Source organism: Haematobia irritans, chromosome 1 (assembly GCF_050003625.1).
Source record: "Haematobia irritans isolate KBUSLIRL chromosome 1, ASM5000362v1, whole genome shotgun sequence".
Classification (NCBI taxonomy): Eukaryota; Metazoa; Arthropoda; class Insecta; order Diptera; family Muscidae; genus Haematobia; species Haematobia irritans.
This window is the reverse complement of record NC_134397.1, coordinates 53,865,570-53,879,133: the sequence shown is the minus strand read 5'-3', so window position 1 is coordinate 53,879,133 and position 13,564 is coordinate 53,865,570. Positions and strand designations below refer to the sequence as shown.

The 13,564-nt window shown below is 26.0% G+C and overlaps 1 protein-coding gene across 1 annotated transcript in view; it reads left to right on the top strand.

The window, feature by feature from the left end:
* The window catches only part of cic (Putative transcription factor capicua), a 134,368-nt gene that overhangs the window by 82,050 nt on the left and 38,754 nt on the right, over window positions 1-13,564 (top strand). Inside the window, exons 4-5 of the mRNA XM_075290350.1 lie at window positions 6,281-7,444; window positions 10,941-11,553. Of these exons, the coding sequence (XP_075146465.1) occupies window positions 6,690-7,444; window positions 10,941-11,553 (1,368 nt within the window). The 5' untranslated portion in view covers window positions 6,281-6,689. The remainder of the gene's footprint in view (window positions 1-6,280; window positions 7,445-10,940; window positions 11,554-13,564) is intronic.

Genomic DNA, 13,564 nt, shown 5'->3' with positions numbered 1-13,564 from the left:
CAGATTATTGTTTTTTATTCATTTTATTTTTCTGGGCTTATGTTGTATGGAGTATAAAGAAGGGACGGTAGAGAATATTTTAAGTACCATGCATACATAGTATTCATAAAGCTTTCGATGACTAAGCATAGCAACAACATAATTCATACAATCACAGCTACTCGAAATTCGTCTCCTCCTCATTCGAGCATAAACATTTTCTTCATTTTCTTACTCATGACGTAGATGTGGATGGGACCAAAAAAAAGAGAATCATATGTGTAAACGATGAATGCATTTTATATTCATCAATCCCGTAATGCTACGAATCAAGGGATTTTGTTTACAATCGCATGACTTGGTGTAGTCGTAGCAAAAATAAACTTTGAAGTTAATGTTTGTTAAATTTTGTTATTGCTTTCTCCGTATTGGAATGAGTCCTATTTAGTAATGCAGTGTTATGCGTGGGTCCATCTCATTTTACAATAGGTAGAAATATTTTTACTTCTACGAAACTTTGTCAAATTTAAGGACGATAGGACTTAAATTACGAGGGACTGACGGGCATCGATAAATTTGCTTCTGAGACAATTGGTATTTTAAACTATGGGTTTCAAACCTCTCCTTCTGAAGGAAATTTTGTTAAATAAATGCAAAATTTAACTGAAAAACGCTAAAATTGTCACACTGATAATAGCACAAAACTCCTTATTGTGAATGCGGAGTCGGCCCAAATTAACCAATGTCGTAGTGATATTATTTCTATTATACCCAGTGTTGCCAGAATTGTTTCCATAAAAACAGTTAGACAATACCTAAAAAGCTAAACAAAAAAGCCAATAAAAAGCTAAATATTGTTTGTACCATAAGTAAAACTTTTTTTAGATATTAACAAAAATAAAGGAAATCTGCTGAAATTGCACTTTTGCGGTACATTATAAAATAGCCTTGGTAACCCTATGGTATAGTATAACCCTATACAGTATAAACTATTCCATGTTTAGAACTTCAAATGTGACAAAACGTCTAGCAGTCTATTGCAACGACAATAATGACATGTGGAGCTCAATATGCATATTTCGCATTTGTGTTTTCTAAACACATCGGTACAAAGTTGTCTTGTTTATCGCCACTCTGTCAACCGTACGATTTCAGTCACACTCACTCATTCTCTTACTCTCTATCTCTCTCTGTTGTTACAACAAAGTTGCTGTTGGTTAGATGGTTAGTGATGGTACAGCTGCATGGTCAATGTAAAGGTCAAAAACCTTTTATGATGTGTGCAGCACATTAACCAAGCCACCCAATAACAAATTCGCAATATGACGAAGAAGAAGACTCTGATGATGAAAATAATAATAACAAACGATGTGTCATACTAATGTTTTGCTTTTTTGTTGTGTTTTTATTATTGTCGTAATACACAAAGAGGGTTGGGGGAATTGTAATTGAATAGAATTACAAGTGCATACCTATCTACCTATTATAATTGGAGATATTATTATTATTATTATTATTATTATGTAAATATAACATTGTTATTTCTTCATTGTTATTTGTTTCTTTGTTTTAAATATATATACTTTGTACTGTAAAATATATTTAAAAAAATACTGGAAAATCCATTAGCATTTTGAGTGAAAAGAAAAAAAAGGCCAAATCTTTGTCAATTTAAAAATTGAGTTAAATTTTGAGTATTTTATTACTTCCTAGCAAAAAAAGCGTCGCAAAAAAAGTAATGAAAATGTTCTTTTTGGATCCGGCAGTGGTGCAAAATTGACGCACACACAAAAAAAAGTGAACCCACCGTGAAAGAAAATGTAGGTTTATTTTAGAAAATTTTAACTAAAAAGTTTTCTAATTGCAACATGTTACAAATAAGTTAATACTTTTTGTCAAATTGAAGAATTTTTTTTTAAATAATTAATTTTTTTCTGTTGTTTAAGAAAATTTCATATGTTGAAAAAAAAGTGGATTTAAAAATTGTTAAAATTTGAGAGACTTATGAACTCAATTTAAGCAAAATTGTACCATTTTAGGAAAATATGAACTATTTCATTTTTCAGTAAAATTGTGCACTATATTTGTATACAACTTTTTTTTCTTATTTTTAGTTCACGTCATTAAAGTTAGCAAAAAATTATTCAAATAAGGAACATTTACTCATATTGTGCAAAATTTAACTAAAATCAAATAATCTTCATGAACTAAAATAAAGTTCAGTTGGTATTAAGCCCCTTTTTTCTGGGTGCAGAAGCGATGAATTTAACATGGGCTTGTCATAGGACGGAAGTCCTCCATTTCAAAAGCCGGTGCACTGAATTTCCATCACTTCTTTAGGTGTGATCCGTATTCAATGTTTTGGATGTAAATTAAAAAATTCTGTGATATTTTGTCAAATAACTAATTTTTATAATTTTTTAATGGATTCTAACGCTTGTCTGAAACGTTTGACCTCAAATATTTTCAAAACTGCACACTTTTTTCAGATTGGATTTAGCACATTTTCGACAAAATTTAAATAATTTGTACCATTTTATGAATTCTTAAACTGTTTTTAACCAATTTGAAACAAAACAAGTTAAAATATTAACTATTACAAATATGAAAAAAACATGTTATAACAAATAGAATGAAAAGAACTTCCTGTGTAGTTAAAATAAAGAACATCATTGGGAGTGAGTACATCTTCCAAATTTTTTTGGTTAATAGGCTATTCAGATAGATATATTTCAAATTACAGCTTAGATTTTGCAAAATAAATTTTGAGAAAATCTATAGAAATAAGATTTTGACAAAATTTTCAATAGAAATAAAATTTTGACAAAATTTTCTATTGAAATAAAATTCGGCAAAATTTTCTATAGAAATAAAATTTGGACAAAATTTTCTATAGAAATAAATTTTTTACAAAATTTTCTATAGAAATAAAATTTTGATAAAATTTTCTATAGAAATAAAATTTTGACAAAAATTTTCTATTGAAATAAAATTTTAACAAAATTTTCTATAGAAATAAAATTTTGAATTTTTTTTTATTTAATTTTATATAGAAATTTTGAGAAATTTTCTTTAGAAATAAAATTTGGAGGAACAATTTTCTATAGATATAAAATTTTGCAAAAATGTTCTATAGATATAAAATTTTGACAAAATTGTCAATAAAAATAAAATTTTGCAAAAATTTTTTTTAGAAATAAAATTTTGACACAATTTTCTATGGAAATAAAATTTTCTATGGAAATAAAATTTTGACAAAATTTTCTATAGAGATAAAATTTTGCAAAAATTTTCTATAGAAATAAAATTTTGATAACATTTTCTATAGAAATAAAATTTTGATAAAATTTTCTATAGAAATAAAATTTTGACAACATTTTTCTATAGAAATAAAATTTTGACAAAATTTTCTATAGAAATAAAATTTTGAATTTTTTTTTTGTTTTTAACCAATTTGAAACAAAACAAGTTAAAATATTAACTATTAAAAATATGAAAAAAACATGTTATAACAAATAGAATGAAAAGAACTTCCTGTGTAGTTAAAATAAAGAACATCATTGGGAGTGAGTACATCTTCCAAATTTTTTTGGTTAATAGGCTATTCAGATAGATATATTTCAAATTACAGCTTAGATTTTGCAAAATAAATTTTGAGAAAATCTATAGAAATAAGATTTTGACAAAATTTTCAATAGAAATAAAATTTTGACAAAATTTTCTATTGAAAAAAAATTCGGCAAAATTTTCTATAGAAATAAAATTTGAACAAAATTTTCTATAGAAATAAATTTTTTACAAAATTTTCTATAGAAATAAAATTTTGAATTTTTTTATATTTAATTTTATATAGAAATAAAATTTTGAGAAAATTTTCTATAGAAATAAAATATGGAGGAACAATTTTCTATAGAAATAAAATTTTGCAAAAATGTTCTATAGATAAAAAATTTTGCAAAAATTTTCTGTAGAGATAAAATTTTGATAAAATTTTCTATAGAAATAAAATTTTGACAAAATCTTTTATAGAAATAAAATTTTGAGAAAATTTTCTATAGAAATAAAATTTTGATAAAATTTTCTATAGAAATAAAATTTTGACAAAAATTTTCTATTGAAATAAAATTTTAACAAAATTTTCTATAGAAATAAAATTTTGAATTTTTTTTATTTAATTTTATATAGAAATTTTCTTTAGAAATAAAATTTGGAGGAACAATTTTCTATAGATATAAAATTTTGCAAAAATGTTCTATAGATATAAAATTTTGACAAAATTGTCAATAAAAATAAAATTTTGCAAAAAATTTTTTTAGAAATAAAATTTTGACACAATTTTCTATGGAAATAAAATTTTCTATGGAAATAAAATTTTGACAAAATTTTCTATAGAGATAAAATTTTGCAAAAATTTTCTATAGAAATAAAATTTTGATAACATTTTCTATAGAAATAAAATTTTGATAAAATTTTCTATAGAAATAAAATTTTGACAACATTTTTCTATAGAAATAAAATTTTGACAAAATTTTCTATAGAAATAAAATTTTGAATTTTTTTTTTTATATAGAAATAAAATTTTGAGAAAATTTTCTATAGAAATAAAATTTGGAGGAACAATTTTCTATAGAAATAAAATTTTCTATAGAAAAAAAATTTGATTTTTTTTTTTATTTAATTTTATATAGAAAAAAAATTTTGAGAAAATTTTCTATAGAAATAAAATTTGGAGGAACAATTTTCTATAGAAATAAAATTTTGCAAAAATGTTCTATTGATATAAAATTTTGACAAAATTGTCAGTAAAAATAAAATTTTGCAAAAATTTTCTATAGAAATAAGATTTTGACAAAATTTTCTATGGAAATAAAATTTTGACAAAATTTTCTATAGAAATAAAATTTTGACAAAATTTTCCATAGAGATAAAATTTTTACAAAATTTTCAATAAAAATAAAATTTTGCAAAAATTTTCTATAAAAATAAAATTTTGATAAAATCTACTATAGAAATAAAATTTTGATAAAATTTTCTATAGAGGTAAAATTTTGACAAAATTTTCTATAGAAATAAACTTTTGACAAAATATTCTATAGAAATAAAATCTTAACAAAATTTTCTATAGAAATAAAATTTTGACAAAATTTTCTATAGAAATAAAATTTTAACAAAATTTTCTATAGAAATAAAATTTTGATCAAATTTTCTTTAGAAATAAAATTTTGACAAAATTTTCTATAGAAATAAAATTTGGAGGAACAATTTTCTGTAGAAATAAAATTTTGACAAAATTGTCTATAGAAATAAAATTTTGACAAATTTTTCTATAGAAATAAAATGTTGACAAAATTTCTATGGAAATAAAATTTTGACAAAATTTTCTATAGAAATAAAATTTTGACAAAATTTTCTATAGAAATAAAATTTTGACAAAATTTTCTATAGAAATAAAATTTTGACAACATTTTCTATAGAAATAAAATTTTAACAAAATTTTCTATAGAAATAAATATTTGAAAAAAATTTCTATAGAAATAAAATTTTGGCAAAATTTTCTATAGAAATACAATTTTGACAAAATTTTCTAGAGAAATAAAACTTTGACAGTTTTTGACAAAATTCTCTATAGAAATAAAATTTTGAGAAAATTTTCTATAGAAATAACATTTTTAGAAACTTTTCTACAAAAATAAAATTTTGTCAAAATTTTCTATAAAAATAAAAATATGGAAATAAAATATTGACAAAATTTTCTATAAAAATAAAATTTTGACAAAAATTTCTATATTTGTTATTTTGATCTCAGCTTAAAAACTATTGCGTTGACTAAACTACAAGAGTAACTTAACCAACAGAGGAAAAGAATGGTTGGATGCACGCACGTTTCGGAATTACCACATTTCTCATCAGCATCCTCTACTTGCAGCAATAAAATTTTGATAAAATTTGCTACAGAAATAAAATTTTGATAAAATTTTCTATAGAAATAAAATATTGTCAAAATTTTCTATAGGTTTAAAATTTAGTAAAATATTATTTTTTTTTTTGACTTAATTTACAATTAATTATTACTCGAGCTTTTTTGTTTGGTAGTTTTTTCATAAAATTTTGGTAGATTATTTTTGTCTCGAGAGGCAACGCTACCGGTATGAGTATAACGATTTATGACGCGATACACTTTGCTTTACTTTGGAGTTTTTGAGCTTTTAAGCATAGTAAATTGTGGCCAACCTTCTAGGATTAAACTCCTAGTATAATTCATTTTATATTAATTGATTTCTTATTATTCTTATCGTTTCAGGTTGCCTATATTTTCATATACCAGAGCCACAAAAAAAAAAAAAAATAAATAAAAACAATCCCTTTTTATTTGCCATAATGTTGTAAACGTGGTGTTTCTGTCAGGCGACAATTTAACGACATGGTCATTGCAGCATCCAGTATGTTGCAATGTCGTTGCGTGCAACAAATGCTGCTTAAAATGATGGATTTCTCATAACATTCTACACAACTACTGAATTCTTAATGGATAAAGATTTCAGATATCAGTATTATTTTTTTGTTTTAAGCAGCAGAAATATCTAAAAATATCGCCATTATTTAGAACTACTACAAAAAAAGGAATACTAACAAGTAGAAAAGAAGGGAGGGAAAAGAGTAGAGGAAACTAGACAAGTCTCGCTGTTGAGAAGGCTTTAACGCCCTACAAAATGGTAACACCATCATCGGCGGTGGCAACAACAACATCAGCAGCAGTTTCATCAGCATCTACAACATCATCAGCTCTAGCTACTTCAACAATAAACGACAATAATTTAACATCATTGTCGTCATCGTCGTCTAATCTACCAAACGATTTGACCATAAATCAGCAACAACAACAACATCAACATCAATTACTTCAACACGATGTTGGCCAAACCTCAATGTCCGCCACAAATACAACGACGACGACGATCGCTACATCGTCTTCGTGTGCTGCTGCCATCATACCTCGTCAACATCCAAAGAAACGAAAATTTGATCCATCCGAATTGGATGAGGCCAATGATGGCAACAGCCATGTTAAACAAGATAGTGCCACCAATACACACCATAACTCCAATACCCCATCTGCGACATCATCATCATCATCCGAGATTAAATGCTTATCCACCAAAGGATTATCATCATCGCCCATTGCTTCTTATTCAACGGCCGTTGATCCAACGACGACCTCCATTGGCACAACGAATGCTATGGGAAATGGAGCAACAACAAGATATGCTCCAAGTTCGACGAATGGTACCGTAGGAGGTGAAAATATTTACACCATACACACAACACAATTTGGTTCTCCTGCAAGTGCTGCGGCGGTAACATCTTTAGCCTATAGTAATGACACCAGTAGCGGGTCTCTGGTATCGATTGCTTCAAAGGCCAGTACATGCATGGAAATACCTGAAAAACGTACAATTATAACAAGGTTAGTTGATACAAAGAAAAAACTGTTTTTTTAGTTTTAATTCATAAATTTTTAAATGAACTTAGAGCAATCCATTAAATTAATTAAGTTTTGCAAACAACATCAATTAACTTTTTAATTGAGCCAATTAAAAAATTGAAATCAATTAATTTTTTAATCAAGTATTTTTTAAATGTCCAATTAAAACTGTGATTTATACTATCTTTTTCGTGATTGAAGACATTTCAATTATAAAATTAATTGGATCAATTAATTTCGTGAATAAATCAGAAAAAAATGTGTGTGCAGAAGACAACATTTGTTGTATTTAATCAGCATATTAACCCTCTAATGCCCCAATTTTTTTGCCAGCTGATTAAATATTTAATGTTAACGACACAAAAGCAAGAAAATGAAACAATGAAAAATTTATGCGGTAAAATTCAGTATATGCTGCAAAGCCTCTTGAACAGATTTTACTAAGTTTTCTTTTTATATTACCCATTTTTGTTGTCTTAACGCGTGTTTTACTAAAAGCTTCCTGATTTTACGTAGCCCGCCTACAGGCGGGATTGGGCATTAGAGGGTTAATGGACCTAATTACTTTTTAATTGAAACTGCTTCAATCTCTGAAATGATAGCATCAATCACCAAAGCCACTTAAAAAAAAAAAAATAAGTGATCCAATTACAAATAATAGTTGATACACACACAAAAAAATTTTCTGATTCAATCACGAAATTAATTGATCTAATTAATTTTTTAATTGAAATGTCTTCAACCACGAAAATGATAGTATCAATCACAGTTTTAATTGGGCATAGAAAAAATTCTTCATTAAAAAATTAATTGATTTTATTAGCAAATTTCAATAAATTTTTTAATTAATTCAATTTAAAATTTCATTGATGTTGATTGCAAAACTCATTTAATTTATTATTTAAAAAAAAGATAACTATTTTCAATTACTTTCTGAATTGGCTTCGAGTTTTTGTTCGGATAAACAATTGATTGTTTCAAATACATTTTTAATTAAAAATTTAAAAAAATCATCACTTTTTATACCCTCCACCATAGGATGGGGGTATATTAACTTTGTCATTCCGTTGGTAACACATCGAAATATTGCTCTAAGACCCCATAACGTATATATTCTTGGTCGTGGTGAAATTCTGAGTCGATCTGAGCATGTCCGTCCGTCCGTCTGTTGAAATCACGCTAACTTCCGAACGAAACAAGCTATCGACTTGAAACTTAGCACAAGTAGTTGTTATAGATGTAGGTCGGATGGTATTGCATACCATATCGGTTCACTTTTACGTATAGCCCCCATATAAACGGACCCCCAAATTTGGCTTGCGGGGACTCTAAGAGAAGCAAATTTCATCCGATCCGGCTGTAATTTGGTACATGGTGTCACCATATGATCTCTAGCAACCATGCAAAAATTGGTCCACATCGGTCCATAATTACATATAGCCCCCATATAAACCGATCCCTCGATTTGGCTTTCGGAGCCTCTAAAAGAAGCAAATTTCACCCGATCCGGCTGAAATTTGGTACATGGTGTAAGTGTATGGTCTCTAACATCTATACAAAAATTGGTCCACATCGGTCAATAATTATATATACGATACCCCGATTTGGCTTGCGGAGCCTCTAAGAGAAGCAAATTTCATCCGATCCGGCTGAAATTTGGTACATGGTGTTAGTATATGTTCTCTAATGACCATGCACAAAATGGTCCACATCGGTCCATAAATATATATAGCCCCCATATAAACCGATCACCAGATTTGACCTCTGGAGCCTCTTGGAAGACCAAAATTCATTTGATTCAGTTGAAATTTGGTACGTGGTGTTAATATATGGCCTCAAACACCCATGCAAAAATTGGTCGAAATCGGTCCGTAATTATATATAGCCCTCATATAAACCGATCCCCAGATTTGACCTCCGGAGCCCCTTGGAAGAGCAAAATTCATCCGATTCGGTTGCAATTTGGTACGTGATGTCAGTATATGGTATCCAACAACCATGCAGAAATTGGTTCATATCAGTCCATAATTATATATAGCCCCCATATAAACCGATCCCCAGATTTGACCTCTGGTGCCTTTTGGAGAAGCAAAATTCATCCGATCTGGTTGAAATTTGGTACGTGGTGGTAGTATATGATATTTAACAGCCATGCCAAAAGTGGTCCATATCAGCCCATAATCATATATAGCCCCCATATAAAGTGATCCCGAGATTTGGTTTTGGATCCTCTTGGAGGAGCATAATTCAGCCGACTCAGTTGAAATTGGGTACATTGTGGTAGTATATGGCCGTTAACAACCATGTCTAACTAGGTCCAAATCGGTCTATAGTTATATATAGCCCTCAGATAAATCAATCCCCAATCACACAAAAATTGGTCCATATCAAGTTCATAATTGTATATAGCCCCCATATAAGCGATCCCCATATTTCAATTGTGGCTCCTACCACGTATGGACTAACTCACAATTTAGAAAACGATGTTAAGAAGTTTTAAAATACCACAACCCAAGTATGTTAGTTCGATTGTGGATGACAGTCTTTCGTAGAAGTTTCTACGCAATCCATGGTGGAGGGTACATAAGATTCGGCCTGGCCGAACTTACGTCCGTATATACTTGTTTTAATTGACTTTGTCTTCCTAATTTGATTAAAAAGTTAATTGTATCAAATAATTTTTTAATTAAAAATTTTAAAATTTTATTAGAAAATTTCAATAAATTTTTTAATTGATTCAATTTAAAATTTAATTGATGTTGATTGCAAAACTCATTTAATTTATTATTTAAAAAATTTAACTATTTTCAATTACTTTCTGAATTGGCTTAGAGTTTTTATTCGGATTAACAATTGATTGTTTGAAATATATTTTTAATTAAAAATTTAAAAAAAATTTCATCACTTTTTTTAATTGGCTTTGTCTTCCTAATTTGATTAAAAAGTTAATTGTATCAAATAATTTTTTAATTAAAAATTTTAAAATTTTCAATAATTGCATTCATTAACTTAATGTTTCTATCTTAATTAGAAAGTTAATTGTATCAATCAATTTATTAATTGAAAAAAATTTTCAACTTCAACTTTCAACTTTAATTGGAAATATTTTGGTGATATTTTTTTCTGTGCAAACTATTTATATAATTGATTTTTGTTTGGATCAATTAAAACAAATAATTGATACAAATGATTTCTATAATTGATTTTTGTTTCAATAAATTAAAAATTAATTGAATCAATTAATTTTAAATTTAATTGAATCAATTAAGTTTTTAATTATTTTTTTTTTTTATGAACTAAAAAGTTTGTTGAAAAAATTCGGCAATATTATTTGATGTATGAATCAATTTATTAAATATATATAAAAATCAAATATTCAATAGAAAAATTATTACCAATAATTTTTGTTCTGTATACAGTAGCATAAACTTTTTAAACCCAAACATATTATTCTTCAATTTTATGTTTTTTTTTTTAGTTCTCATGCTGTGGGTTGTAGTGGTACAACGACAACAACAATAACATCTGCATCTTCGTTGTCATCATCAACGACAATTGTGTCAAATGATAACAGCAACAACAGTAATGGCAATTACAACAATATTAATCAACAACCACAAAATGTTGCTGGACAACAACGTTATAACTTTATACAACAAAACAAAGCGCAAACAACGCCGCATGTTGTTGCTGTAAACTCTTCACACCACCATCAGATGCTCCAACAACAACAACAACAACAGCAGCAGCAATCGCATCACCATCAGCAACATCAAACAATGTCATCATCTTCACCATCAGTGCTGCCATCACAATCATCATCATCATCATCGTTGACGAATGACGAGATTGTACTTAATCTAAGAGATTGGATTAATACACGAGTACTGGCCAAATTGAAAAACTATTACGCTCCTGGCATTACACGTCAACCAAATTCATCCACTTCATCATCGCTGAGTGGAGATGTGCCACCAAATTCAATTATAGTCGAATTTGATCCGCCAGAAAATAGTACACATTTATATACAGATGTACTTAATAGTGGGCGTTTTAATGTGATATTGGACGCAAGTCCACCTGCGGCAGATGTAAGTGATTCTTCATTTTTTTGCCCTATATATTTTGTGCAATTTGGGTGGTTACAAGTGGGTTACAAGTAAATACACCTCAGTATGGGAAACTGACAAAAAATATTTCCACTCTTTAGAGGGATTCAATTTGGCAAATATTGGATTATTGAAAGACCATTACTCTACCAAAAAGTTTAATCGTAATGCACATCGTGATAGTTGGTACTCAGTGCTAGGATGTTATATATTGCAGATCAGGTGGACGGGAGAGAACTCTGTGTTAAATAAAAGACAACTGACCTTAGAGACAAAATTTTCTAAAGAAATAAAATTTTGACAAACTTTTCTAAAGAAATAAAATGTTGACAACATTTTCTAAAGAAATAAAATTTTGACAAAATTTTCTATAGAAATAAAATTTTGACAAAATTTTCTAATGAAATAAAATTTTGACAAAATTTTCTATGAAAATAAAATTTAGACAAAATTTTCTAAAAAAATAAAATTTTGACAAAATTTTCTAAAGAAATAAAATTTTGACAAAATTTTCTAAAGAAATAAAATTTTCACAAAATTTTCTAAAGAAATAAAATTTTGAAATAAAATTTTCACAAAATTATCTATAGAAATAAATTTTTGACAAAATGTTCTAAAGAAATAACATTTTGACAAAATTTTCGATAGAATTAAAATGTTGACAAAATTTTATATAGAAATACAATTTTTAACAAAATTTTTTATAGAAATAAAATTTTGCAAAAATTTTCTATAGAAATAAAATTCTGACAAAAATTTTCTAAAATAAAATTTTGACAAAACTTGATTTCTATAGAAATTTTTTGTCAAAATTTTATTTCTATATATAGAAATAAAATTTTGACAAAAAATTTCTATAGAAATCAAGTTTTGACAAAATTTTCTATAGAAATCAAATTTTGACAAAATTTTCTATAGAAATCAAATTTTTAACAAAATTTTCTAAAGAAATAAAATTTTGACAAAATTTTCTAAAGAAATAAAATTTTGACAAAATTTTCTAAAGAAATAAAATTTTGACAAAATTTCTAAAGAAATAACATTTTGACAAAATTTTCTATAGAATTAAAATGTTGACAAAATTTTCTATAGAAATAAAATTTTTAACAAAATTTTTATAGAAATAAAATTTTGCAAACATTTTCCAAAGAAAGAAAATTTTGACAAAATTTTCTAATGAAATAAAATTTTGACAAAATTTTCTAAAGAAATAAAATGTTGACAAAATTTTCTATAGAAATAAAATTTTGACAAAATTTTCTATAGAAATAAAATTTTGACACAAAATTTCAATAGAAATAAAATTTTCACAAAATTATCTATAGAAATAAAATTTTCACAAAATTTTCTATTGAAATAAAATTTTGATAAAATTTTCGATAGAAATAACATATTGACAAAATTTTCGATAGAATTAAAATGTTGACAGAATTTTCTATAGAAATACAATTTTTAACAAAATTTTTTATAGAAATAAAATTTTGCAAAAATTTTCTATAGAAATAAAATTTTTAATAAAATTTTTTATAGAAATAAAATTTTGCAAAAATTTTCTATAGAAATAAAATTTTGCAAAAATTTTCTATAGAAATACAATTTTTAACAAAATTTTTTATAGAAATAAAGTTTTGCAAAAATTTTCTATAGAAATAAAATTTTGCAAAAATTTTCTAAAGAAATAAAAATTTAACAAAATTTTTTATAGAAATAAAAGTTTGCAAAAATTTTCTATAGTAATAAAATTTTGAAAAAATTTTCTAAACTAATAAAATTTTGACAAACTTTTCTAACGAAATAAAATGTTGACAAAATTTTCTAAAGAAATAAAATTTTGACAAAATTTTCTAGAGAAATAAAATTTTGACAAAAAATTTCTATAGAAATCAAGTTTTGACAAATTTTTCTAAAGAAATAAAATTTTGATAAAATTTTCGATAGAAATAACATTTTGACAAAATTTTCGATAGAATTAAAATGTTGACAGAATTTTCTA